General features: G+C 51.2%; 1 protein-coding gene and 1 non-coding gene across 12 annotated transcripts in view; both read right to left on the minus strand.

The window, feature by feature from the left end:
- The window catches only part of NLRP1 (NLR family pyrin domain containing 1), a 72060-nt gene that overhangs the window by 16671 nt on the left and 27654 nt on the right, over nt 1-27735 (minus strand). For 3 of the 11 annotated variants that reach the window (XR_010582239.2, XR_010582238.2, XR_010582240.2), the window contains exons 6-16: nt 27460-27630; nt 25056-25226; nt 22768-22938; nt 20163-20252; nt 17149-17240; nt 16545-16649; nt 16069-16228; nt 13618-13841; nt 7961-8223; nt 7364-7495; nt 4228-4369 (exon numbers count right to left, since the gene is read on the minus strand). Coding sequence is in view for 6 of the 11 variants with exons in the window: in XM_065532628.1 (XP_065388700.1) it covers nt 1218-1537; nt 1938-1982; nt 4228-4369; nt 7364-7495; nt 7961-8223; nt 13618-13841; nt 16069-16228; nt 16545-16649; nt 17149-17240; nt 20163-20252; nt 22768-22938; nt 25056-25226; nt 27460-27630 (2086 nt within the window). In the remaining 5 variants the exon portion in view is untranslated. Of the gene's footprint in view, nt 1-580; nt 1538-1937; nt 1983-2482; nt 2808-3903; nt 4370-7363; nt 7496-7960; nt 8224-13617; nt 13842-16068; nt 16229-16544; nt 16650-17148; nt 17241-20162; nt 20253-22767; nt 22939-25055; nt 25227-27446; nt 27631-27735 lie in introns of those variants that run through there. The other 8 variants (XM_065532628.1, XM_045375543.2, XM_074018379.1 and 5 more) reach the window with 8 other exon arrangements.
- On the minus strand, nt 681-741 carry LOC123569599 (U7 small nuclear RNA). The gene has a single exon (XR_006693416.2). It is a non-coding gene; the product is annotated as a U7 small nuclear RNA (small nuclear RNA).

Below are 27735 nucleotides of genomic sequence, written 5' to 3' on the forward strand. Positions count from 1 at the left end.
AGGAAGATTCTCACAGTCAGCCACGTTTGCTGAACATGTTTCCAATGTGATATAAGCAAAAAAGTCAATCTCTCCAGAAGGTAGATTGGATCCCCCACGTCCCTTCACCCATGCTTTCTTTCTGTGACCTGACTGAAAATCACAGAGTGACTTGACTGCTCTGTGACCCAGCCAGCTGCAGGTTCTTCCCAGCAGGCTGGAACCCAAACCGAGGCCTTGAACATTCTGAGGCGCTGAAAAAGGTATCTCAGTGGTTGTCAAAAACACTGAAGGAAACTGGTTGCAGCCCTGAGCCAGATTCCTTAAACCCTCCCACAAACTGCATACCTGACCCTCTTGCTGCAGGAATATGTAGGTAGAATCCCTTTTCTCTTGCTGTTAGTCTCAGAGATACGCTGCACCCCACTCTCTGTGTCAGTGTCCCTATTCAGTGCTTTGGACGGATTGCTCTGAATTTAGTGCTGCTTTTTTTGGGAATCCCAGCCAGCCCCATGTTGGTATGGTTTGAAGTAATCCCTTGCAGGAATTCCCCGGAGGCTGCTTCTGGGCTGGCTGGACGGAATAACAGCTGAAAACTAAATGGAGTATGCAACTTTTTATTCCTTTATTTTCACTTTTTCTTTTTTATGTATTTTTTAATTCTTAAATTTAAAAATAGAAGTAAAAAAATTTTAATTTATAGGGGTTTTCTGGTAAAAATGGAAAGCCTGTTAGGCAAATTCTCAAAGAGCTGTAATACGCCTGTATTTTCTGAATAAACTTCCCTCCACTTTACTGTGTCGGCTTGCTCTTGTAGATCTTCCTGTACAAAGCCAAGAACCCACGTGGTCTCCCACGCTGAACCCCAGTTTTGGGGCTCACCCTGTGACACGGTCAGAGGCAGACGGTTCCGTGTCCCTCCTATTCCTCCTTGCATCTGGATGGGATCCAGAGGGCTCTAGGCTTGGCTGCTGTGGCCACCAGACGAGGCTCTATGAGGTCTGTGGGGGTCTTGCCAGCTCCAGATGGACATTCCCTGAGATGCTGTTAGGCCACCTGCACTGGGGCCCCCTGTGGCATCCCTGGCATAGACACATAATGCCCAGCAAAGGCATCATCAGAGTTCCATTACTTTAGTGCTGGAAGGCAAATCAGATGGCAACTTGTTTGCAGAGAAAGAAACTGAGACCCAAAGAAGGGTCAGGCAAAGCCAGGACTCCAGGGCTGGTGTTCATACTTCAGCTGCTGAGTGGCAGGAGTCCCTTTTTGCTGCCCTTCTCCCAGAGTTCCATAATGAGGTGAGGATGGGTCTCCTTCAGGGCTTGGTAGAGTTGATCTTTGCACCTCCGGTCCCAGGACTGGCTCAAGCTGAACAGCTTCCGCATCTGGCTGGGCCTGGTGTCCTCAGCCAGCACCCTCTCATACTGCTCCTGGCTCAGCACCTGTCCATGCAGTTTGTCCAAGACAGCCTCCACCGATGTCACTCGGGCTACCAGCTGCTCTCGATACTGGTCCACAAAGTGCAGCAACCCCGGGGCATCCAGAGGTGAAGGTAAGGCTGGCAATGAACAAAGAAGGGCTCCAACCACAGCCTCCATCTCCAATCCCCATCTTCAGCCCTTTCCTCTCTCCTCTCTACATCCCTCGCTTCCTTCTGCCTCCAGAAATGCACTTCTGCCCTCCCTCATGCCAGCATCTAGCCTGGCATTCTGCCAGAGTGGGGATCGGGAGTGGAGTTCCTGCTGGGTGCACTGGAGGCTGTCAGATAAGGAGTTCTAGGGTCTCTGTGGATAGGACAAAAGGGTATGGGGAGGGACCATGCACCACTCTCCAGGGCCTGACCCCTTGTGAGGTCTGCAATGATGAGTCCCTTCCTTTCTCTCTTCCCTTCCCCCAAGAACCAGACAGTACCCCAGAACTGCCACTGCCTCCTGTGGTCTCTGAGAGTTGTTACTGACCTATGGGGGCTGGAGGGACCAGAGTAGCTGCAGGTGCGAGATCTCCTGGAGGAACACAGAGATGAAGATGATCTGAAACAGTGCTAAGTTACTAACACACACACAGTACACCTCCAGGCTCCCACTCACTTCTGAGCTTCTTCAATTTAGAAAAAAGTCACAGACAAATTCTGGTAGAATCTGGAGTAAGAGCTGGAAAGGTCCTTAGAGGTTATCTAGGTGAATCCCTTCCTTATACATACGGGGAAACTGAGGCCCAGAAGCTGTGATCATACAGTAATAGAGAGAAGGCATCCAAATGAGCAATAGCAATTTCTCCTACAACATCCCAGACTTGGTTTTAATCCCGTGTTGGCCTGAACTGTATCCCTGGTGAACTAACCAAACCCCTTGCTAGACAGCTTGAACTATTTAGCACCTCCTTGTTCTGAGCAGAAATCTACTTCCTTGTTCTTGTTTAGCCTTCTAGACTGGCACCAACCAAAGGTGTATGTTCTGGAATTGGATGTCAGAATCTAGAATCAAGATCAAGCAATCTTAGGACATGCGAATAACAAATGAATTTTAACAGAAAAGACAGACGACAACAAAAATGAAGGGACTTAAAAATTGCTTTGCAAAGGAGAGAAAGGGGAAGTTCACAGCAGCTCATATGTACAAGGTCTGAGAGGCTGAGCAGGCTCCAAGTTCAGTGTGATCTCACAGTTCAGGGAGGTGGGCACAGGGGAGAGAGTTGAGGCTGTGGTACCAGGAGCACAGGATCCATGTGGGTGGAGAAAGGAGGGTATTTCGCATCCTCTCTGCTGACTGGACAGTCCAGGGGTCAATTCTGACTCATTCCCACACTGGAGCACCTGCTGAGGGAGGTGACTGGATGGCAAAGAATTTACAAACCAAAATAGCAGAGGAACGATGGAAGGAGCTGAGATGTGTAACTTGTATAACAAGAGTCATCAGGAAGGCTATGACCACAGTCTTCCAGAATCTAAATGGCTTTCTCATGGGGAAGGAGATACACTTTTTCTATGAGTTCCAAGGGACAGAATTAAGACTGATAAGAGGCAGAGATTGGCTTAACATGAGGAAAAAGATAATATTGCTACGATTTGTTAAGGATTACTGCATGAGGAATGTATAGACATCGCTTTATTTAATCTTTCCAACATTCCTACAAATTAGTCATTATGATCCTCTTTTTACAGACGAGGGACTCAAATGAATTAAGTAATTTTCCCAAGGTCACTCAGCAAGTAAGTGCTGGGGTGGGATTTGAATCCAGGTCTGAAGCTGGGGCTGGTTAGTTCTCCATCTGTGTTTGCACCCAAGCCAGGACTCAGTAAAGCCCATCCTCTTTCCACTACCCTGTGAAGCCAGCTTGTTGCGGCTCAGGAGGTAGACTCACCATTTTTTGACAGCTGACTAGGGATGGTTGTCCTAGAAGGACCGTTTGGAGGGTTTGGGTTCTTAGAGTGTTGGTACTAGATTAAGAGTCCATACATTTTCTCTATCCCAGAAAATGTATTATTTGATTTCCTCTTGTCCACCTCAAAAACACTAAGCGATACAGGGAGAGTATCTGAAATTGCCAAATCGGCTAAACCCATACAACCATATGACTATCTAGGTCTTATTCTTCCACCTCACATCCAAACTACCATGAAAAACTTAGTGAAAAGCTTTGTGGATGTCGACATCTGTTAATTCAAGGGCACTGTGAAGACACATTGTACATGGGGGAGAGCATAAATTTTAGAGGGTCAGATTGACTCAGGTTTAAATTCTAGTCATAACAACTGTTATGTAACTTGAGAAAGCCACCTACCTCCTACCTCCTGTGGGCTATTTCTTCTCATCAGTAAATTGTGATAATGCACACGCCCTCCCCCAACCCCACCCCCCATCCCCCACACACAGACTTTCTATCACTGACTTTCTTCTTCTTTTTTTTTTTGGAACGGAGTCTCCCTTTTTGTCCAGGTTGGAGTGCAGTGGAGCGATCTCGGCTCATTGCAACCTCCGCGTCCCGGGTTCAAGTGATTCTTCTGCCTCAGCCTCCTGAGTAGCTGGGACTACAGGCACACGCTACCACGTCCAGCTAATTTTCGTATTTTTGGTAGAGACAGGGTTTCACCATATTGGCCAGGCTGATCTTGAACTCCTGACCTTGTGATCTGCCCACCTCAACCTCCCAAAGTTCTGGGATTACAGGCGTGAGCCACCGTGCCCAGCTACTTCATTGATTTTCTTTCTCCTCCCGCCTCTGAGTTCTGTGGACTTGTCCTGGTTTTACCTGGTTTCACCAAGGCCTCCCACACCACAGTCTCATCTTTCTTGTCTTTCATTTGCAGCCTGATCCCTGATCCCAAGTGGCCAACGTAGAACTCCGAGAACAGCTGGGCTTCTCCAGGGCTTCGATAGCAGAGCTCCAGTTCCTGAAGAGGCAAAGAGTTGAGTTGCCACCCTGTTCATCTTGCATGAAAGGTTTTTCCCCACCTGACATCTTCTTGGCTCTGCTTGGTTCCACAGGGACACTCCGATGATCCCTGTACTGAAATCAACTACCACCTTCAGAAACTGCTCTTTTCCCAATTTTCCACAGAAGGATGAGGACACAACTGAGCACCTCAAGGGTAAGTCAGGGCTCGTCCTTAAACGTAGTGCTCATAATCCTAAGCCAGATCCTTCTTCCTTCACTTCCCCCACCTTGAATTCAAACCCTCATTTCTCCAGCCCAAAGCCTGTCTTCCCAATGGATCCCAAACTCCACCCACTTTCAATTGACAAAAATTTATATCCATCCCTTTTCCTAAATCCCAGCTAAGACAGAACTCTTTTTTTTTTTTTTTTTTTTTGAGACGGAGTCTCGCTCTGTCGCCCGGGCTGGAGTGCAGTGGCCGGATCTCAGCTCACTGCAAGCTCCGCCTCCCGGGTTTACGCCATTCTCCTGCCTCAGCCTCCCGAATAGCTGGGACTACAGGCGCCCGCCACCTCGCCCGGCTAGTTTTTTGTATTTTTTTTTTAGTAGAGACGGGGTTTCACCGTGTTAGCCAGGATGGTCTCGATCTCCTGACCTCGTGATCCGCCCGCCTCGGCCTCCCAGAGTGCTGGGATTACAGGCTTGAGCCACCGCGCCCGGCCTAAGACAGAACTCTTGATTCCCCACTGTCTTCCAAACATGCTCCCTTTCCAGTTTCCCCAAACTCAGTAAAGGACAGGACCATCCACTGAGCATGCAGGCTCCAAACTCGGAATCATGCTTAACTCCTTCCCTACACAGGCCATCCAGCAGGTCCTGTTGGCTTTACCTTCAAAATCAACCCTGAATTCATACACTTTTCTCCATCTCCCTCGCTACCTTCCTCGTCAAGTGACCTTCAACTGTAACTTGCAGTATTGCAACAGCCTTTTTCTTTTTTGTTTTGTCTTTTTTTCTTTTCTTTTCTTTTCTTTTTTTTAAGAGAGATGGAGTTTTTCCATGTTGCCCAGGCTGGACTTGAACTCCTGGGCTCAAGTGCCTCAGCCCCCTGAGTAGCTGGGACTACACGCGTGCACCACCATACCCATCTTATTTTTTCATTTTTCATAGAGATGAGGTCTCCCTACATGGCCCAGGCTGATCTTGAGCTCTTGGCCTTAAGCAATTCTCCCACCATGGCCTCTCAAAGTGTTGGACTTACAGGTGTGAGTCACTATACCCAACCACAACAGCATTTTTTTTTTTTTTTTTTTTTTATACAGGATCTTGCACTGTCGACCAGGCTGGAGTGCAGTGGCACAATCTCGGCTCACTGCAACCTCCGCCTCCCGGGTTCAAGCAATTCTCCTGCCTCAGCTTCCCAAGTAGCAGGGTTTACATGTGCCCACCACCACACCTGGCTAATTTTTATATTTTTAGTAGAGACTGGGTTTTGTCATCTTGGCTAGGTTGGTCTGGAACTCCTGATCTCAGGTGATCTGCCCACCTCAGCCTCCCATAGTGCTGGGATTACAGGCATGAGCCACCACACCTGGCCTTTTTGTTTGTTTGACAGAGTTTCGCTCTTGTAGCCCATGCTGGAGTGCAGTGGGGCGATGTTGGCTTACTGCAACCTCTGCCTCCTGGGTTCAAGCAATTCTCCTGCCTCACCCTCCCGAGTAGCTGGGATTACAGGTGCCTGTCACCATGCCCCGCTACTTTTTTGTATTTTTAGTAGACGGGGTTTTGCTGTGTTAGCCAGGATGGTCTTGATCTCCTGACTTCGTGATCCGCCCATCTCAGCCTCCCAAAGTGCTGGGATTACAGGTGTGAGCCACTGAGCCACTGCACCTGGCCCATAATGGCCTTTTGACTTGTCTCTCTGCTTTCACTCTTGCCTGCTTATCATTCATTCTCGCCCAGCAGCCAGAGTCATCTTTATGAAAGTAAATCAGGTCTTGTTTTTTTCTTTTTTTTTTGAGACACAGTCTTGCTCTGTCACCTAGGCTGGAGTGCAGTGGTGCAGTCTCGGCTCACTGCAACCTCTGTCTCCCGGGTTCAAGTGATTCTCCTGCCTCAGCCCCCTGAGTAGCTGGCATTACAGGCATACACCACCACACCCAGCTAATTTTTGTATTTTTAATAGAGACAGGGTTTCACCATGTTGGCCAGGCTGGTCTCGAACTCCTGACCTCAAGTGATCTGTCCACCTTGGTACCCAAGGTGCTGGGATTACAGGTGTGAGCCACTGCGCCCGGCTGCAAATCAGGTCTCGTATTAGCATGTTTATGACCCTCAAGAGCTTGCCATTGCACTTAGAACAAAGTGCAAACTGCACACCAAGGCCAATAGGGCAGATGAGGCCTGGAAGACCCTGCCTCTAATCTGACTCATCTCTTGCTATACTGACCTCTTTCTTGTCATCTGGAGGTGTCAAGCTTGCTCCCACCTCTACGCCTCTGCACACTTTCCTTCTGCCTGAAATGTTCTTCCACAAATCTCCGTGTGGCCTGAACCGACACCCAATCTAAAGAAAATCTTCGTTTCCTTAGATCTTCCTCAAATGTAACCAAGGCCCAAATCCTACAGCAGATTCTAACACCCTTTCCTGAGACACCCCATGGTTCCCCATAATATGTGTTCTGCCACTGCAATGAGTAATAAACCCAGTGTGTTCAACTACAGGTTCATTCCTGGTGGTGGACTAGAGGACATTGATGACCTATAGCTCAAACACTTCCCAGTGTCCCCAAGTCAAACCCCATCATCCTTGTCATCCTGCATGTGATCCTCCCTTCTCCGAACTTTCTTTCTCCCAGTCTTGGAAGCATTCCCACTTTCCCTAAATCCCACTCACTTTCTGTTCCACCTCGATTTATCCCGTCCCTGGGAAAGCTCTGAGACCTGCCCCACAGGCATTCCCAGGTAGGACTTCTGTTCGCGGTGAAGAGGCTGACGCTGAGCTGCTCACCTTGGGGAGTATCTCCAGCATCCCTGAACCAGACCCAGACACGGTGTAACGACAGCCCATATAAAGTGGGGTCAGCGGGGGTGGCTTGTGGATTCGCACAAACTGGAATTTCGTTTCTTCATCATCTATGGCCTATGGAACACAGGGAACAATGATTAAGGGAGGCTTCTGCCCCGTGGAATGTGGTCTGAATGGGGAGATGGTGCATCTGTGTGTTTGCGTGGACAGAGTGGGACTCTATCACCCCTGCCTCCCTCCCCGCATGCACTGCTACACAGGCAGCCCTCACTTGGTCTTTGTTATCCTCAGGATGGGAACAGGGTTATTGTTAGAGAAGTTAGAATGGGGAAAGGCTACAGTTTTAGGCATGGGAGCCTCCAATCCTTTGATTCCTGGACAGGGGCTGCAAGAAACTGTCCAAAGATGGGAGACGAGTCCATGACTGAGAAGGGACGAATTGTCCACCCACTTCAAGGTTCTCCTGTACAAGAGGCCCATCCTTAGTCCCAGTTAAAGGCCCTCTAGGGGGCTCTCTGGCTGCATTTTGTGTTTACCGTCAACCCACCGTGGCCCAGCCTTTCTGGCTCTTAGTGTCACCTTCCGAATGGAGCAGTCACTTGGGATCAGGTAGAGGTGGAAGGTGACTTCCTCAGGATGGAGGCGGTGGTAAAGCAACACCAGGGAGTTGACGGGAAAGAAGCGCAGGGTACTATGGATCACTTTCAGGAGGACTCCCAAGGGGGAGAAGCTGGGGTTTTCCAGAACGATGTGATGCAGCTCCACCCTGGCTGGCTTCTCCAGGAGCATCCCCTCCTCTTTAAAGTGGGCCACTTGGAACAGGGATGTGTCCACATGGCCCCCTGTCAAAGAATGGATTCAAGAGGCACAGGTTTATTTTTATTTATTTTGTTGAGACAGAGTTTCCCTCTTGTCGCCCACGCTGCAGTGCAATGGAGCAATCTCAGGTCACTGCAACCTCTGCCTCCTGGGTTCAAGCGATTCTCCTGCCTCAGCCTCCCGAGTAGCTGGGATTACAGACACGCGCCACCACACCCGGCTAATTTTTGTATTTTTAGTAGAGACGGGGTTTCACTACGTTGACCAGGCTGGTGTTGAACTCCTGACCTCAGGTGATCCGCCTGCCTCGGCCTCCCAAAGTGCTGGGATTACAGGTGTGAGCCACTGCGTCCAGCCTAAGAGGCACAGATTTAGTGTTGTTACTGAGTCAGGATTTGCTGGTATGGTAGGATCCCAGGGCTTAGGCTCAGGTACCTTCTTGGGGGAGCCCAGTGCTATGGTCTTGAATATCTGTGTCCCCCTACAATTCATATGTTGAAAGTCTAACCCCCAAGGTGATGGTATTAAGAGGTGAAGCTTTTATGGGAGGTGATCAGGTCATGGGGGTGGAATTCTCATGAATGGGATTAGTGCTCTTATATAAGAGACTCAAGGGAGCATGCTTGCCCCTTCCACCCTGTGAGGACACAGCTAGAAGGCTCCCTCTACGAGGAAGAGGGCTCTCACCAACACACCACGTCTGCTGGCGCCTTGATCTTGGACTTACCAGGCTCCAGAACTGTGAGAAACAAATTTCTGTTATTTATAAGCTACCTAGTTTATGGTATTTTGCTATAGCAGCCTGAACAGGCTGAGACACCCAGCAGGGGGAAGAGGGCATTTCTAGGCCTGGGGCCTTCGGAGGCTGTGGGAAATTGTGCCACTAGGCGGGAGCACTTAGGATTGCTGAACTCCTCAGTGGGAGCTCAAGGATCACCCTTGAGCCAAACTTATACACAAACCCAGCCCCTGGCCCGGGAGCTGGGAAAGATATAGAACCTTTAGTTGCCTGTGCTGGTGTGGATTCTCCATGAGAGTGACGCTGGCAGGTTTGACTGGGCAGGTAGAGAAAAAGGAGGAGGAAGGGGCAGTGGGAAAATGGAGTGACCAAGGTGTTTGGCCACTCACCATTCAAACTCTTCTTTTTAGGAAGAGCCTCCTCCTCCCCACTGCGTGGGTCTTGGCAGGAGGCAAGCCGAGCCCCCCACTCAGGATGCTGCTACTCCCTGGCATCAATGACACAAGTGTGTCACCAATACTTGACTAAGTGGTTGTCCCTAACTGGGACCTCAAGTCTAGAGCGGTGAAACACAGATGCAGAGAGAGAGAATTTTGGCAGTAGCAGTTGGGTGAAGAGTCCAGTGGGAGGCAGGTGTGGTGGTGCACACTCATAATTCCAGCTACTTAGGAGGCTGAGGTGGGTGGATCACTTGAACCCAGGAGTTTAAGGTTGCAGTGAGCTAAGATTGTGCTGCGGCATTCTAGCCTGGGTGACAGAGTGAGACCCTGTCTCAAAAAAAAAAAAAAAAAAAAAAAAGGAAAAAAGAAAGTAAGTAAAAGAGTCCAGTCGCTCCTGGGCAGGAGGGTCCTACAGTAGCTGTGTCTGCAGCCTGTCTCCATATTTTCTTGATGTGACCTTGGCCCTGCCCTTGGTTTCTCTGAGTCACTGGGCCACTATTTCCTCTCCCCAGCTAAAATTTGTTGCTAAGTCTATGAGTTAGTCAATAACCTTTCAGTGTATTCCTTTTCTGCTTAAATCAGCCAGGATTGGTATCTTTGATTGCAGCCTCTGACCAGCGCCAGCACCTTGAAGTTACAAGAGAGCTTGAGGGATGAACACTGGTAATGGGAGAGACACAGGCCTAGCGATCAGGAGTCCCAGCTCCATCCCTGCATTGCCTGGTAACTGCTGCAATGCAAGTGGTTTCTGGGCAATAAGGCATCCAGCAAGCTGGACAAGGCCCTTAGTCAGATGTCAATCCCAGAATCATGAAGACCCTTACTTAAGTTTTCTCATTTAACTGCATTTTTGGGATGAAAATAAAGTCACAGTGGTATCTATCATCTGAAAAAACGAGGAAGAATTCACCTATGAATCTTACCAATCAAACAATACAACTGTTCTTTTTTTCTTTTTGAGACAGAGTCTAGCTCTGTCACCCAGGCCGGAGTGCAGCGGTGTGATCTTGGCTCACCACAGCCTCTACCTCCTGGGTTCAAGTGATTCTCATGCCTCAGCCTCCTGAGTAGCTGGGACTACAGGCATGCACCACTGCGCCTGGCTTTTTAGTAGAGACGGGGTTTCACCATGTTGGCCAGGCTGGTCTTGAACTCCTGACCTTAGGTGATCTGCCTGCCTCGGCCTCCCAAAGTGCTGGGATTACAGGCGTGAGCCACCGCGCCCGGCCACAGTATAACTATTCTTAGCATGGGACACCTGCATCCCAGTCTTTCTCTGCAGCAACACCTTTTCCTATTTTTATCATAGTCTATGACGCTTTGTCTCTTGTTTCCCGTGGCAGTTTAACTTGTTGCAAGGACGTTGGACCTTTTAATTACCACAGCCTATGATCCCTGCTAGTGGATGCACCACCCTGTGATTCAGCCTCTGTTTCTCATTTCAGTGTTGAGTTTGCTTCCAACTTTTCACTATGATAAATAGCACTGCAATATACATATTCTGCAGGAAGCTGCTATTTCCCTTGTGTTATTGCCTTGAAATCAATCAGTACCAAGGGATGAGGAAAGCCTGTGAGACGGCAGGACTTCCTTCACCCCGCAGTTGCTTCTCCAAGAGGTGATGCTGGTTTGCACTGCCATCACTGGCACTAAATGGATGGTCTCACCCTGACCTCCAAACCTTGGGACGTCCTCACGTGTCAGCTGAGGGAACTGAAATCCTGGGAGGAAAGTGCTTTTTCCAGGGTCACACAACCGGCCATGGACTCTGACCACAGTCTGTGGCACTAACAGATGCTCGGTGCCACTTGAATTTTCGCTGAATTCCAGAAGGTGCTGGATGTCTCCAACTTACCTTCTTGCTAGGGTGACCAACTGTCCATGCTTGCCCAGGACTGAGAGGGCTCCTGGGGGTGCAGGACTGTCAGTGTTAAGATGAGCTGGTCACCCCCCTTTTGTACATATTGCCCTTTCCATAGATGGTGGTAGTCACCTCATCCAAACCTGACAGCATACTTGTGCTGATAGATCAGAGAGAGAAGGGAAGCAATGGGGGAGACTGTGGTCTGAAGGAGATGAAGGTTGAGTGTTGACTGGGGCAAGTGTCGCTGGCAGAAAGACCTACCTGGAGCTGCCTTTGGCTGGTTGCACTAGAAAAATTTAGAAAATGCTATCGTGAGGGAGGCTTGTTTCTGTGGCTCAGGGGTCCAGGGCTTTGCATCTGCTCATTACACAAAAGCTTATTGAGTACGGACAATGTGCCAGGCCCTGTGGATGCGGCTGTGAACAGGAAAGACATGGGGACAGCAATTCCAGAGCTTGTGGCCCAGTGGGGAATACAGGCAGCAAAGAGAACAATGGACCAAAGCATCACAAGTGCTCTGCCAACGGCAGCCCGTCAGCTCCTTCCTCCTTTCCCAGCCGCATGCCCATTGTTTGCCTTGGGACATTGCTGCTCCTGCTGTCCAGGAGCCTGGGGACTCTCCCTCCTTTAGATGCTGCCCTTGGGCCTGTGACCTGATGTCTAGCCGTGCCCTCCCTGCTAAGTGTGTGGTCAGCACCGTCCAGGCTCAGGTGAGGGGCACAGTGGCTCTCCCGCTCAAGCAGGGACAGTGGGACCCACATCACATGAAAGTGGGACACTAGAGGGTTGTCTAGCAGAGCAGCTAAATGATACGGACTGCCTGGCTTTGACTCCCAGCAAGGGCTCTTACTGACTGTGGGACTCTGAGAAGATTACTTGCCCTCTCTGTGCATCATCTGTAAAGTAGGGCTGATAACAGCATCCCCCTCTCGGTGTCACTGTGCAGATTGACTGGGTTTGTGTCTACAAGGCCCTAGGATAATAAGGGCCACTTGCTCGTATTACAGATAAAACGCAGCTTGACCAATCTATCCACCTGGCTGTGGTGCTTCTTTCTGTTTCTTCCTCAAACAACTTGGCCCAATCCTCTTGGTAACTTGGGGTCTGGGAAGAAAATGCTACTAAATTGTTTTTTTTTTTTTTTTTTTTTTTGAGACGGAGTCTAGCTCTGTCGCCCAGGCTGGAGTGCAGTGGTGCGATATCAGCTCACTGCAAGCTCCGCCTCCCGGGTTCATGCCATTCTCCTGCCTCAGCCTCCCGAGTAGCTGGGACTACAGGCGCCCGCCACCACGCCCGGCTAGTTTTTTGTATTTTTAGTAGAGACGGGGTTTCACCGTGTTAGATAGGATGGTCTCAATCTCCTGACCTTGTGATCTGCCCGCCTTGGCCTCCCGAAGTGCTGGGATTACAGGTATGAGCCACCATGCCTGGCTTTTTTTTTTTTTTTTTTTTTTTTTTTTGAGATGCAGTCTCTTTTTTTTTTTTTAGACAGAGTCTTGCTCTGTCACCCAGGCTGGAGTGCAGTGCATGATCATGACTCACTGTAGCCTTGACCTTCCAGGCTGAAGTGCTCCTCCCACCCCAGCCTCCTGAGTAGCTGGAACTACAGGTGTACACCACCATGCCTAGCTAATACTTTAATTTTTTTTGCTTTTTTTTTAGAGATGGGGTCTCACTATGTTGCCCAGGCTGGTCTCAGACTCCTGGGCTCAAGTCATCCTCCTGCTTCTGCATCCCAAAGTGTCGGGATTACAGGTGTGAGCCACTGCACCCGGCCACTAAGGTGTCTGAATATCCATTTTGCTGAATCTGAGTGTTGTATAAGGACTCTGTATCCTTATACGATTCAGTAAGTGTTGCTTCCAGGAAGCCAACAGTTTTGAGGCCTGAGGGATATCACTGGGGTTTCCAGCCATGTCATCTGGTTGAACTCCTGAGTGGGTGGGCAGGGGGAGGGGGTGAGAATGGGGAGAGACCCCACTCAGGTGGCTGTGTGAAGTGTTCGTGTTCCCACGGGCAGCACAGAGAGAAGCAAGGGTGACAAAACTGAGGGAACTCACTTCCTCTTGGAGGGAGGGTTGTGTGGAGAGCAGAGGTCTGTGTGTGCTGGAGATGGGTGGGTGGGGGAACGAAGGACCCGAAGGACAAGGCCAGCTTCATGGGCGTTTGGCCTGTACAGTCACACAGATGTGTTTCAAAAAGATATGTCCAGACAAAAGTGGAATGCAGGAAAATCTTGCTCCCCATCTCCATAACCCCCCCTCGGCCCCTCAAAGGAAGCCACAACACTGTCTCCCAGGAGATCATCATTCTATACTCCCTTTCAGGCCCATAATTACCACCGCCTTCCTCCCTATCCTTCCCTCTTGTTTACCTTGGAGAGCCACAAAGTGAGGGAGGTGCACAGCTTCCACGGCTCCGGGCTCAGCCTTGATGTCCAACAGAGGCCCTGCCACCATCCAGCTGTGCTGTGGGTTGATCTCACCCAGGAACTGGTCCCACACACAGAATTCAATCTCAGTGGTCACCGCTTCTCTCACCACAAAGCAGAGACCCGTGTTGGGCCAGCGGTAGGAGCCAGCTACAGGGAAGTGAACTCTGGGAAGAAGAGGGAGAAGCAGACACTTACTGCACGAACTCACTGAGCACCTGCTGGATGCCAGACCCCATGCAGGGGCTTGCGGATACCGTACAGGGGCTTCAAGCCCAGACTTCAGAATCAGATGGACTTGCATTTTAGTCCTGGCTCTTCTGCTCTTGACTGTGGATCCCTGAGCAAGTCATTTAACCTTCCTGTTTTTGGTTTCCTCATCTGTCAGTAAGAGTAATTGTAGCTCCCATCTCCTAGTTGTGAGAAAAAGTGACTCAATGCATGCTCACAGCTTAGTACACGCCTGGGAGCAGTGAACTATTTCTACTATGTTGATGATGGCAATGATGGTGATGATGAAATAACAAGTGTTTGTATATGTAAAGGGCCTATTTACCAATAATTAATAACAATATATGTGCTAAGATTTCTATCTATATCTATTATCTATCTATCTATTTCTATCTGTCTATATCTATCTCTATCATCTCTATCATCTATCTATCTCTACCTATCTATCTCTATCTACCTCTATCTCTCTCTATCTCTATATCTATCAATCTCTACATCTATCTATCTATCTAATTTATATCTCTATCTATCTATCTCCATCTATCTGTCTATCTCTATCTATCTATCTATATGTCTCTCTCTCTGGAAATATGGTCTCACTCTGTTGCCCAGGCTGGAGCACAGTGGCCTGATCTTGGCTCACTGCAGCCTGGAAATCCCTGGCTTAGGCGACTCTCCCACCTCAGCTCCCTGAGTAGCTAGGACTGCAGGCACAAGTCACCATGCCCAGCTAATTTTTTTGGTCATTTTTGTAGACACAAGGTTTTGCCATGTTGTCCAGGCTGGCCTTGAACTCCTGGACTCAAGTGATCCTCCTGCCTCGGTCTCTTAAAGTGCTGGGATTATAGGCATGAGCCACTGTGCCTGGCCATATGTGCTAACATTAATGCTAAACCCTCAGAATTGGAAACAACACGTTTATAGAGATCAGAAGTGATTTTCCCAAGGCTCCTCATGTGGGTTAATAGTGGGTCCCGGGATGCCCCAGCTTCTGTAGGTGTGAGTTGGGAGTGATGCTGTCTTCTGGTTGAGATGATGTTTGTGGCAGTGTTTGGTAAGTGGTAACATGTTATATAAGAGAAAATGACTATAGACAATTACTACTAGTGCGACTGTAAGCCCTGGGAGGGCAGGGCTGCCATATTCATCTTAGGGTTCCCAGCTACTAGTACAGTCCTTAGCTCATTAGCAGCTGTTAATAAAACAGGAGCATACAGATTAAGAGAGTTAGTGAGATTTAAGAAACATAACAAACAAAATACAATGAGTGGACCTTGTTTAGATCCTGGTAAGAACACACCAACTGGCCAGGTGCAGTGGCTCACACCTGTAATCCCAGCACTTTGGGAGGCTGAGGAGGGTGGATTGTCTGAGGTCAGGAGTTCGAGACCAGCCTGTCCAATATGGTGAAACCCCGTCTCTACTAAAAATACAAAAATTTTTATTTTTCACACGTGGTGGCGTGTGACTGTAGTCCCAGCTACTAGAGAGGCTGAGGCTGGAGAATCGCTTGAACCTGGGAGGTGGAGGTTGTAGTGAGCCAAGATTGTGCCACTGCACTCCAGATTGGGCGACAGAGTGAGACTCCGTCTCAAAACCAAACCAAACCAGACCAAACCAAACCAAAACACCAACTTTAAGAACACGTTTTAGACAATTGAGCAATTCGAATATGGATTGGGGATTACATGAAATCGAAGATATATTGTCAGCTTTGTGAGATGTGATATTGGCATGGTAGTTATGTTAAGGAAGAAAGGGTTTTTATTTTTATTTTTTGAGATGTGTAATGAAATATTTAAGGGTAAAATCACCTGACATCTTGGATTTAAAATATTGTAACAATAACAAAGAGGGAGAAAGTGAACAGCTGAAATGAATTTGGCAAAACAGTGGCTGAAGCTGGGTGATGGGTACATGGAAGCTCCTTGTACTCTCTATTTTTGTGTATGTTAGACAATTTTAAGTTTCATAAGAAAACAACTTTTTCCATCATGAAAAGCACACACCCGGTGTTTCAGCCCTGTCCTTGCCTCTTGTCTGGGCAAGAGGAGGGGACCCCGAGGCGAGTGTGGGTTGGGGGGAACTGACTGTCTGTGGGGACCCAGGATGGGCAGTGGGGTGGGGGAGGCCAGCCTGGGACCAGCAGAGCCCCTCACTCACCGGTACAGGCTCCTTTCTTTGTCAACTACCTCAGTAGCCACAGGCCCCGTGGGGCCCCAGAAGTCATCGTCAGTCCCCAAAGGCGTATCCTGGTCCCCTAGAGAGGCAGGTGAAGGCAGGCACAAGGGTTCCACCTGTTCTACCTCTGGGGAGCTTCCCTCTGAAACAGCAAGGCAGCGGTCAGCTCCAGATTCTCCCGCCTGGCCTCCCCCAGCCCCTATGGTTATACTGTAAGGGCCTCTTCCCAAGGCCGGCCTGCCTGGACCATGGCAGGGAGTGTGTCCACAGCTTCTGCTCCTGCTCCCTGGCTGCCTGCCTGCCTGCCTGCTGTCTGGGGAGCCCAACTCCAATGCCTCCAGCCCAGCCTCCACCCATCTCCCCTTCCCCACTGGAACAGAAGTGCCACTCTTCCCAGCATGCCCAGGTGGGCAGGTTGAGAGAGGAACATGGTTCAAAAGATGAAAGGGGCCAGGCACCGTGGCTCTTGCCTGTAATCCCAGCACTTTGGGAGGCCGTGGCAGGAGGATTGCTCCAGTCCAGGGGTTTCGGATCAGCCTGAGCAACATGGGAAGACTCGGTTTCTATAGAAAAAAGAAAAATATCAGCCAGGCACGGTGGTGAGCGTCTGCAGTCCCAGTTCTACTCAGGAGGCTGAGGTGGGAGTGTTGTTTGAGCTCGGGAGGTTGAGGCTGCAGTGAGCCGTGAACATGCCACTGCACTCCAGCCTGAGCAATGGAGTGAGACCCTGTTTGTTTGATTTTAAGATGGCAGGGCCAAGATGGAGATGTGATTCCCAGGCCTTGGCAGTCAAGGATGGGAGGCTGGACCCCGGTTCAGGGTTTGATACATGCCGTAGACGTACTGGAGAGGGGCAGCACCCATCGGTGGGTGCAGGAGAGGGGGAAACAGAAATCCAGTCAGTTCCTAGGAGTGGGCGCTCTCTCATGGGGGTAGCACCCTCTTAGGTAGGGAACCTGCCCCGTCCCACATCAGGGGCAGAGGGATGGAGGGAATGACCTCCCACAGCTGGCCTCCCCCAACCCCTGTCATGATGCTCCCAGCCTCGCCCCTTCAAACTACCTGATTCGAGTCTCTGTCGCTTGAGTGAGGACGTGCTATTACTCGTCTCTCCTGTACCCAGGCCCTCATCAGGGATCATCCCAGTTGGTTTCCTGGACAAAGAATTGTTCATTCTGCCTGAGATCCTGGAGGAAGCGAGGGCTGCCTACATGACATTCCCACTAAAAATTCAACTCCTCCTTGGGCCAGGTGCAGTGGCTCACATCTGTAATCCCAGCACTTGGGGAGGCTGGGATGGGTGGATAGCTTGAGCTCAGGAGCTCGAGACCAGCCTGGGTAACACAGTGAGACCTCCCTACCTCATCTCTGCCAAAAATACAAAAATTAGCTGGGCATGGTGGCATGCACCTGTATCCCAGCTCCTTGGAAGGCTGAAGTGGGAAGATCACTTGAGCCCAGGAGACAGAGGTTGCAGTGAGCTGAGATTGTGCCACTGCATTCCAGTCTGGGTGACAGATCCAGACCCTGTCTCAGGCAAAACAAAACAAACACAAAAACTCCATCCGAATTTGAACTAAATCCTGTGGCTCTTCTGTGGTCCCTGTCTCTGAGCAGCCTCCATCCACTCATGCACCCAGGCTAGAAGTGGGGTGTCATCCCAACTCCCTCCACGCCCACCCTAAGAGCTGATCACTTTGACAACACCTCCCAAATAGCTCTTCTTTCTATTCTCTTCTCTCCACCTCCACAACCTCCACCCGAGTCCCAGGCCCTGGCCTCCGTGGCCCGCACCACTGCAGCATCCTCGGAAACAGTAGTGGCTGAAACGTGGTGGCTCACGCCTGTAATCCCAGCACTTTGCGAGGCTGAGGTGGGCAGATTACTCTGAAAGGTCTCCCTGCTTCTGCTCGGGTCCCTCTGCCGCCCATTGTCTACAGAGCAGCCAATCTTAAAATAGGAAGCTGCCCCATCACTTGGCTGCTGCAGCCCTGTAATGTCTCTTCATTGCTTCAGGGGGAAAATGGAAAGTTTTTAACATGGTCCAAAAGGGCTTGCTGGGGCCTCTGTCACCCTCTGATGTCACCTGGGCCGCTTTTTCCTTGCTCACTGACCTCTAGTCCATTGGTTCTCAAACTCTGTGTGCTTAACAATCATCTGGAGGGCTTGTTAAGACACAGATTCGGCCGGACGCGGTGGCTCACGCCTGTAATCCCAGCACTTTGGGAGGCTGAGGCGGGCAGATCACAGGGTCAGGAACTTGAGACCAGCCTGGCCAACATGGTGAAACCCCATCTCTACTAAAAATACAAAAATTAGCTGGATGTGGTGGCGGGCGCCTGTAGTCCCAGCTACTCTGGAGGCTGAGGCAGAAGAATGGCTTGAACCTGGGAGGCAGAGGTTGCAGTGAGCCGAGATCATGCCATTGCACTCCAGCCTGGATGAGAGTGAGACTCTGTCTCAAATACCACAGATTCCTGGGCCCCACCCTGGAGATTCTGGTTCAGTGGGTCTGGAGTGGGGCCTGAGAATTTGCAGTTCTATCGAGCTCCCGGTGAGGGTGATGCCGACGCTGCTGGTCCACGGACCACACTTTGAGTAGCTGCTCCTGACGTCTGGCCTCCCATTCCTCCAGGGGGCTAAACTCTTCTCTCTCAGAGCCTCTACTTCTGCCTGGACTCCACCCCTTCCTAGGCCCAGCCAACCTGTCCTGTCTTTCAGAGCTCAGCCCAGCTCCTCTTGACCAAGTCAAATAGGCCCACTGGTACACGCACCGACCCCAGGTGCATTTGCGCAGACACTTGTGGGATAACCCGTGCCTGTCTCCCTGCTGGACTAAGCTCCTGGAGGTTGGGCCGTGTCTTTCTTGTTCACTGCTGTGTCCTCAGATCCCAAAATAGTGCCTGACACATAGTGAGTCTGCAGGGAATATTTGTTCTATGAATGAATGACTCCTCTTAAACCTAGGAGCTCTTTTCTTTCCATTTCAGGGGAGCCACTGCAGCCAGGAACCTGGGGACGGATGTCCTTCATGGTCAGGTGGAAAGGCGCCCACCTGGGAGAATGCGGGAGCTGCAGCGGATTCCTCGGGGAAGGGAAGGTGGACTTTCCTGGCCCTGGGGCTTGCCCCTCAAGTCAGGGGTGTGTGTGGTGGTGGTGGTGGTGGTGAGGGCGGTGGGTGACAGTGATGGCGAGGGTGGTCTTTTTCCCAGGGCACGGGCTCTCTGTCTTTGTCTCCCTCTTGTGGTCATTGCTTTCATTGTTCCAAACCTCTGTTTTTCACGGAAGGATTGCCGGACTAGAGGCCATTTGGTATCATGCTGTGCTGGGTCCAGGGGATTTGCTGGCTCATCCACCCACTGACTTTTTCTTGTTCTTTTTTTTTCCTTTTTGAGATGTTGTCTCGCTCTGTTGCCAAGGCTGGACTGCAGTGGTGTGATCTCGGCTCACTGCAACCTCTGCCTCCCGAGTTCAAGTGATTCTCCTGCCTCAGCCTCCTGAGTAGCTGGGATTACAGGCACCCACCACCACGCCCAGCTAATTTTTGTATTTTTAGTAGACACAGGGTTTCACCATGTTGGTCAGGCTGGTCTTGATTTCCTGACCTCGTGATCTGCCTGCCTTGGCCTCCCAAAGTGCTGGGATTACAGGTGTGAGCCACCATGCCCGGCTTTTTTTTTTTTTTTTTTTTTTTGAGATGCAGTCTTGCTCTGTCGCCCAGACTGGAGTGCAGTGGCGTGATCTCGGCTCACTGCAGCCTCCACCTCCCGGGTTCAAGCGATTCTCATACCTCAGCCTCCTGAGTAGCTGGGACCACAGGTACCCGCCACCACGCCTGGCTAATTTTTTAGTCCACTTACTTTTTCATGTTTTCCTCTCCTTGTTTGTCTAACGTAAGAGTTTAAGCAGGGGGGGATGTGATTCTATTTGCACTGACAAGCGCACCTCACTCTGGCTGCTGCAGTTTCTCGGTTTCTCCCTGGCTGTGTTGGTCTCTCACCCCAAGGCTCTTTCCCTGTCTCCTGCTCAGCCCTGGGCCTGGATCAGCCAGAGGGAGTTCTGGGGCCACCCCTTACCATCTGCTGAAGATGAGCAGCTCAGGCTTCTTCTGCTCCAGGGCCCTCAGCTCCTGCCTCATCTCATCGCTCAGAGTCGTCTGGTCCAGCCTGAAAGCACAAAGGGAGACGGGTCCTCCTGGGATCTCCCATGTTGTCCCCAGGTCCCCAGGGCCCAGAATCCCAGGACCTGCCACCTTCTGGAGGAGCGGCCACAGGGTGCGTTCCCTGGGAGCCGGGCTCTGAGGAGGAGGGTACCGTGAGAAGATTCACTAGGGTGTGTTCCTGGGTCAATGCCAGGGCAAGGGCAGGGAGGGAATCGGGGAGACGTGGGCTGTGAGGCAGTCTCCATGGAGGCCTCAGCTGACTCTGGGAGATGATCCTTTAGAGCTGTTTAAAGGAGTTGGGTTGAGGGGCTGGGCCTTTCTACTGCAACACTGGCCCGTCATCAGATGTGGGCCTCCTCAGGAAGGAGACGCGGCCTTGGGTGAGGTGGCTGTCACTGGCAGAAGCTTTCTTTGTAGCCGGCTGCCAGGGATTTCCCCATGGCCTCAAAATCCCAGGCCTGGGTCCTGGGACTCTCTTCCCAGTGGTCGGAGGTTTTGCTGGGAAGAGAGAGTCCTGGTTCCGCCGTCCTCCCAGGCCTTGTGACCTGGGGTTTCCGCCAGATGTGGGATGCTGATTGTCTTCTCTGGGTCTCTGTCCTCCATCTGTCACGTAGGAGGAATCAATCCTGCCCTGCCTGTTCTGAGGCCCAGAGGAGGAGGAGGTGAAAAGACCCTGCCTCCTGCGAAGGGCTCCGCACGCGTTCCCCTACTGCTGTTACAGCCGTTCTGCCCCTGGGGAGGAGCGCAGCCCTTGAAGTAGAGGGTTCTTCTTCTCAACTGACTCCTGGCTCCAGGAGGGAAGGAGGTGGACACCTACTCAGGACTCTAGAGGGTAAACCCCCTCGGAAGCAGCCCAGGTTTGATGGGTAAGTGTTGAGCTGCGGCCTGAAGCCACATCTGCCTGCCACGGCCAAGCTCTGGAGAGAGGCTCTTCGGCATAAGGGAGGTAGTGATAGCCAAAAATCTCAGTGGGGAGCAGCAGACTGGGGTGCAAAGGTGCTGCCCCCTCGGATGGAGTTCCCATGGTTGTAAATGGCCAATGCCAGCTACAGGAGAACCCAAATGTAGACTATTTATTTCCGTTATTTTGCCTTGACCACTTCTTTAGGTTTGGGAGGCCTGGCTGAGGAAGGCCCGGGGCCCAGGCTTCCCGGACCCCCTCTGAGAAGGCTCTGGATGTGGGGGTCTGGAGCCCCCGTCTGCTCCCTGAGCACATGGCAGGGCCCCTGGCAGGAGCCATAGGTAAGTGTCAAGACAGAAGCCACCTGTGGGCTTGCTCCCAGGAGGTGGAGGGGAGTGGAAGTGGCCCAGAGATAGCGTGGGGGTGGCTCCTCGGGGAAGGGTGAGAATCTCTGGGGCCTACGGGATGGGAAATGAGGGCTGGGGGCTCACTCCAATCCGGCTGCTCAGGGTCCTTCAGCTCTCCAGGGTTCAAGTGCCTCTTTGTTCCGGGCCTTTCCCCACATCATCCCTTGGCCTGGACTACTCTCCCAAACTTGGCCTGGCTACCTATTCCTCCTTCAGACCTCAGCCTGACGTCGCTTTCTCAGGGAAGTCCTCCCTGGCCTTCCCTGAGAATGGGATTTTGATCAAATCCCATCCTCCCTCAATATTACATTCTCATAATACCCTGTACTTTCCTTTCTTAGCACTCTACAGAGCTCATAAATACAGACTTGTGCATTTACAGGTGACCAGTGTCCATCTCCTCCCCACTAGAGTGGAAGCTTCAGGAGGGCAGGGCCCATGTCTGTTTGCTCACTCTTGTACCCCAGGGCCTGGCCTGGTGCTTACACATAGGAGGCACTCAGTGAATGAATGAATGAGTAAATGAATGAATGAAGCGCTGCCCTGGAGTGAGGGGAACCTGGGAGTCCCTTACAGCATGCAACCTCAGTAACAGTTATCATTTGATCATGCCTGACTCTCTTCCCAGCACTGTCCTTGTTTTTATTTGATTGATTAATTAATTAATTAAATTTTGAGACTGAGTCTCACTCTGTTGCCCAGACTAGAGTGCAGTGCTGTGATCTAAGCTCACTGCAACCTCTGCCTCCCGGGTTCAAGTGATTCTCCTGCCTCAGTCCCCGGAGTAGCTAGGGGTCACAGGTGCACACCACCATGCCCGGTTAATTTTTATATTTTTAGTAGAGATGGGGTTTCACCATGTTGGCCAGGCTGGTCTCAAACTCCTGACCTCAAGTGATCCACCCGCCTTGGCCTCCCAAAGTGCTGGGATTACAGGTGTGAGCCACCACGCCCTGCCTGTCCTTGTTTTTATGCACATTTTATTTCATTACAATCCATGAGGTGGGTATGATACTCCCATTCCACAGATGAAGAAACAGAGTCCCAGAGAATTTGGTGACTTGTCTGAGTTACACGGTGTAAGCTGTAGAGCTGGTAAGAAACTTGGGTTGACTATGCATTTATCAGTCCTTCCTTTTTCCATGCCCTGTCCGACACCCCCACATCCTTCTTCCCTGCCCTCTGCCCAGAAGGGACCTCCAGGGCCTTACCCCAGGCGTGTGAGTTGGCAGGCAGGATGCCTGAGCCCCTCACACAGCAGTCGCACACCAGTGTCGCCCAGGTTGTTCTGCTGCAGGTCTAGCTCCATCAGGAAGGGGCTGGCGCTGAGCACAGAGGCCAGGTCCTGGCAGCAGCCAGACGTGAGGCCACAGCTGACCAGCCTGCAGGAAAGATACACAGCAGCCCAGGTCACTGTCCTGAGGGTTTGCTCTTCAGGGTAACTAGGGTCTGATCTTCCTTCCTAGCGTCTGTGGCCTTTTGAGGGTCTGGGATGACAAGCAGAGAAGATACAAACTTTCCTGGCTTGCAGTAACCTGGGAGATTTTCACTTTCCTCTTACAGCCACGGAACCCCTCAGGATGCCGGCACCCACCCTTTCTCAATCTTGTGTGATTCACTTGATCCTGTTCCCCCACTCTGTCCACACTGATGAGTAACTTACTCAATGTCCCACTTGTACACCTGGGTCTAACTGTTTTCTCTTTCCTTTTTCTTTTTGAGATGAAATCTCACTCTGTGGCCCAGGCTGGAGGGCAGTGGCGCAATCTCAGTTCATTGCAACCTCCACCTCCTGGATTCAAGCAATTCTCCTGCCTCAGCCTCCTGAGTAGCTAGGATTACAGGCATGCACCACCATGCCTGGCTACTTTTTGTATTTTTAGTAGAGACGTGATTTCACCATGTTGGCCAGGCTGGTCTTGAACTTCTGGCCTCAGGTGATTGGCCCTCTTCGGCCTTCCAAAGTGTTGGGATTACAGGCTTGAGCCACCGTGACCAGCCAACCTGGGTCTCATTGTTAACCACATCATCCCTGCTAAACACCCAGAGCCAGCTGACATAGGATGCTTTGGTGGGTTTCAATATTAAGGGCACCTGCAGTCCAGGAGGAAAATGAGGGAGCTCAAATGAGGTTAGAAGAGGGGGAGTATCGGCCGGGCGCCGTGGCTCAAGCCTGTAATCCCAGCACTTTGGGAGGCCGAGACGGGCGGATCACAAGGTCAGGAGATAGAGACCATCCTGGCTAACATGGTGAAACCCCGTCTCTACTAAAAATACAAAAAAAAAAACTAGCCGGGCGAGGTGGCGGGCGCCTGTAGTCCCAGCTACTCGGGAGGCTGAGGCAGGAGAATGGTGTAAACCCGGGAGGCGGAGCTTGCAGTGAGCTGAGATCCGGCCACTGCACTCCAGCCTGGGCAACAGAGCGAGACTCCGTCTCAAAAAAAAAAAAAAAAAAAAGAAGAAGAGGGGGAGTATGAAGGCTTCATCTAGAACTGAGGACCTATCCTGGGCTCCTCACCACACACTGGGGTCTGGAGCGTGCACTGTCCCAGGACAGGGCCATGTTGCTACCCGCATGCTGTGCTGAGCAGTGCCACAGCTCTCCAGCCTGCCTAGTATTATCCAGGTGGATGAGTCTGCCTCCCCCCTAGCTGAGCTGCAGGCCCCGTGGAATCCAGGTCGGGGTTTCTTGGCTGGCTGCTGTGGGGCCAGGGGAGCCTGGGTTCTTGCTGTTCATGGGCCAGGAATCACAGGGAAGGGATCGGTGGCTCATCTAGGAGGAGGAGCAAGGCTGGAGGGGCAGGCTGTTTCTGCTATTTTTCCAGATAAAGTTCTTCTCTCGCCCTTGCAATGTGAGTCGTTACAGAGATGCACTTGGCAGGGGCTGATAACAGGTCACTTGGAGATGAGGCTCACTGTGGCCCATTTAATCTTGATAAACATGTACCCCTTGATTAGTGGGGCCTCTATTTTGTTGTTTTGAAATGGAGTCTCACTCTGTCACCCAGGCTGGAGTGAAGTGGCACAATCTCTGCTCACTGCAACCTTTGCCTCCCGGGTTCAAGTGATTCTCCTGCCTCAGTCCCCTGAGTAGCTGGGGTTACAGGTGCACACCACCATGCCCAGGTAATTTTGTAGTTTTAGTAGAGATGGGGTTTCAACATGTTGGCCAGGCTGGTCTCGAACTCCTGACCTCAAGTGATCCACCCACATCGACCTCCCAGAGTGCTGAGATTACAGGCGTGAACTACCACCTTGTTTTTATACACATTTTAAATCATTATCATCCATGAGGTGGGTATGATACTCCCATTCCACAGATGAAGAAACAGAGTCCCAGAGAATTTGGTGACTTGTCTAAGTCACATGGTATAAGATGTAGAGCTGGTAAGAAACTTGGGTTGACTATGCATTTATCAGTCCTTTTTCCTTCCCCTGTCCGACACCCCCACAACCCTCTTCCCTGCCCTCTGCCCAGAAGGGACCTCCAGGGCCTTACCCCAGGCGTGTGAGTTGGCAGGCAGGATGCCTGAGCCCCTCACACAGCAGTCGCACACCAGTGTCGCCCAGGTTGTTCTGCTGCAGGTCTAGCTCCATCAGGATGGGGCTGGCGCTGAGCACAGAGGCCAGGTCCTGGCAGCACCCAGATGTGAGGCCACAGCTGACCAGCCTGCAGGAAAGATACGCAGCAGCCCAGGTCACTGTCCTGAGGGTTTGCTCTTCAGGGTAACTAGGGTCTGATCTTCCTTCCTAGCATCTGTGGCCTTTTGAGGGTCTGGGATGACAAGCAGAGAAGATACAAACTAACCTGAGATTTTCACTTTCCTCTTACAGCCACGGAACCCCTCAGGATGCCGGCACCCACCCTTTCTCAATCCTGTGTGGTTCACCTGATCCTGTCCCCTCACTGTGTCCACACTGATGAGTAACTTAGTCAATGTCCCCCTTGTACACCTGGGTCTGTCTTCTCTTTCCTTTTTCGTTTTTTTTGAGATGAGGTCTCGCTCTGTGTCCCAGGCCTCCCGAAGTGCTGGGGTTACAGGTGTGAGCCACCGCACCCGGCCAGGAGGGCCTTTTTAGAGGGCAAAATTAGCAACATACCCTTTTCCCAGCAGTTCTATTTTTTGAAAGTTAAGCTACAGATAATATGCTGGGTCTCAGGACGCATGGGGGGATGGTAACTGCTGCAGTTTATAGCAAACACTGGAGACAAGCTGGCTGCTCATAACAGGCAATGGACAAAAATGATGGTACATCCATGTAGTGAAATTCCACGCTGTGATTAAAAAGAACGATGTGACTTTGTATGTACTGATGTGGGACCGTCTCTAGCATATATTTTAACCGATAAAGCAAAGTGCAGGGCAGAGTTTGTGCTGTGCTAGCATTTATGCCAGAAAAGGGCTATGTATCTGCTGTATGTTGTATATGTGTAGGGCTCTCTCTGGGGGATCCCCTGTCTGGGGATCCTCTGCTCTTGGAGTCTCAGCCCTGCTTCTAGAACTGTTGGCTGCCCCAGCTGGGTCTGCTGAGACCCAGCTGCAGTCCAAGCTTGTAAATGTCACAAAGCGTTACAGGGCCTTTGCTAAGACAGGGGACTGGGAAAATGGAAAACCAGGCTTTGACATCAGACCTGGCTTCAAATCCTGGTGCAGCTACTTCCTGGCTATGTGGCCTTGGGAAAATAATGAACCTCTCCGAGACCCAATCTTGTCTTCTGTAGATGTAGCGAGGATTCAATCTTACAAGTGTTACCGAGTTCCTAGCTGACCAGGGATCGCCGACCCCTGATGTTAGGATGGGATCCGCGTTGTCTCCCCTTCCCATCAACTCTGATCAGGGTTACTGAGTGGGGAAGCAGGCAGTGGCCCTGGGAAAGGGAGAGGTTTGGCCTTGGGAAGAAGGAAGGGACGTGTGATGTGTGAACAAGGATCTCGCGAGGTGTAAACAAGGATCTTTCAGGGCTTGGGCAGAAACAAAAGAAGACCCGAAGGCAGCCCTGAGCGGGTGCATGGAGGGGTATGTGTAACTTTGTGCATGAAGGGAGGAGGCCCAGCAGGACCAGGAGAGGGAACTATTCACTCTTGTTTCTTTTCTTCTCTTTTTTGAGAAGAAGTCTCGTTCTGTCGCCCAGGCTGGAGTGTAATGATGTGATTTCAGCTCACTGCAATGCCCACCTTCTGTGTTCAAGTGATTCTCCCGCCTCAGGCTCCCTGAGTAGCTGGGATTACAGGTTCCCACCATCATGCCTGGCTACTTTTTGTATTTTTAGTAGAGACGAGGTTTCACCATGTTGGCCAGGCTGGTCTCGAACTCCTGACCTCAGGTGATCCGCCTGCCTCGACCTCCCAAAGTGCTGGGATGACAGGCATGAGCCACTGCGCCCGGACTTGTTTCTACATGGTAGGGGGGGATGGCTCTGTCCCCTCGGATGAGATAGAAAATGGAATTCAGTGGACACCAGTGATTTCAGCTCTCCATGGCAGAACCCCAGAATGCCAAGTAAGAGGACCTGTTACTGGGCAGACCACAGCTGGTGGGAACAGGAGAGGGATAGAAAAACATCGCTGCAATCCTCATAGCTCTATGCAGTGGGCACTATTATCATCCTCCTCTGTGGCAGTCTGTGAAAATGGCCACAAATTCTGCCCCCTGTCCCCACCTTGCATTCATGCCCCTTGACTCAACTTGGCTTCTCTTGCCGTGTTTGGAGACTGGAGGCCCGCTCCCTCCGTCCAAGGGTGGACGAGCTTCCTCCTGAGCTTCTACTCCCTGGCTGAGATCCTGCAGGCTCCTCCCACTCCCACAAAGCAGGTCTCACCTTCTCTCTGCCCTTACCCTCCACCTGCCTCATGGTGGCAGGTGGTTCCCTCCACCTCCCCCTGCCCACCAAGAACAATTACTGCAGTCGCTGCAGCGTGCAGCACGGCCAACTCAGTCTCTGGCAAAGGTGTCTGGCTCCAGCATCCGTGAGCACATTGAAGCTCAGGTCCAGCACGGTCAGGTTCTGGTTGACTCTCAGCCCAGAGGCCAGGTCCTTGCAGTCCTCAGCTGTGAGGCCACAGCTGGCCAACCTGTGGAAGACACACACCCCCGGTCTTGAGGTTACTCACCTGTTGATTCAACAAACACCCATACGCACCCATTGATCACCTACTATGCGCCAGGCCTGTGGGCGA

This window comes from Macaca fascicularis, chromosome 16, assembly GCF_037993035.2.
Source record: "Macaca fascicularis isolate 582-1 chromosome 16, T2T-MFA8v1.1".
NCBI classification, from domain to species: Eukaryota; Metazoa; Chordata; class Mammalia; order Primates; family Cercopithecidae; genus Macaca; species Macaca fascicularis.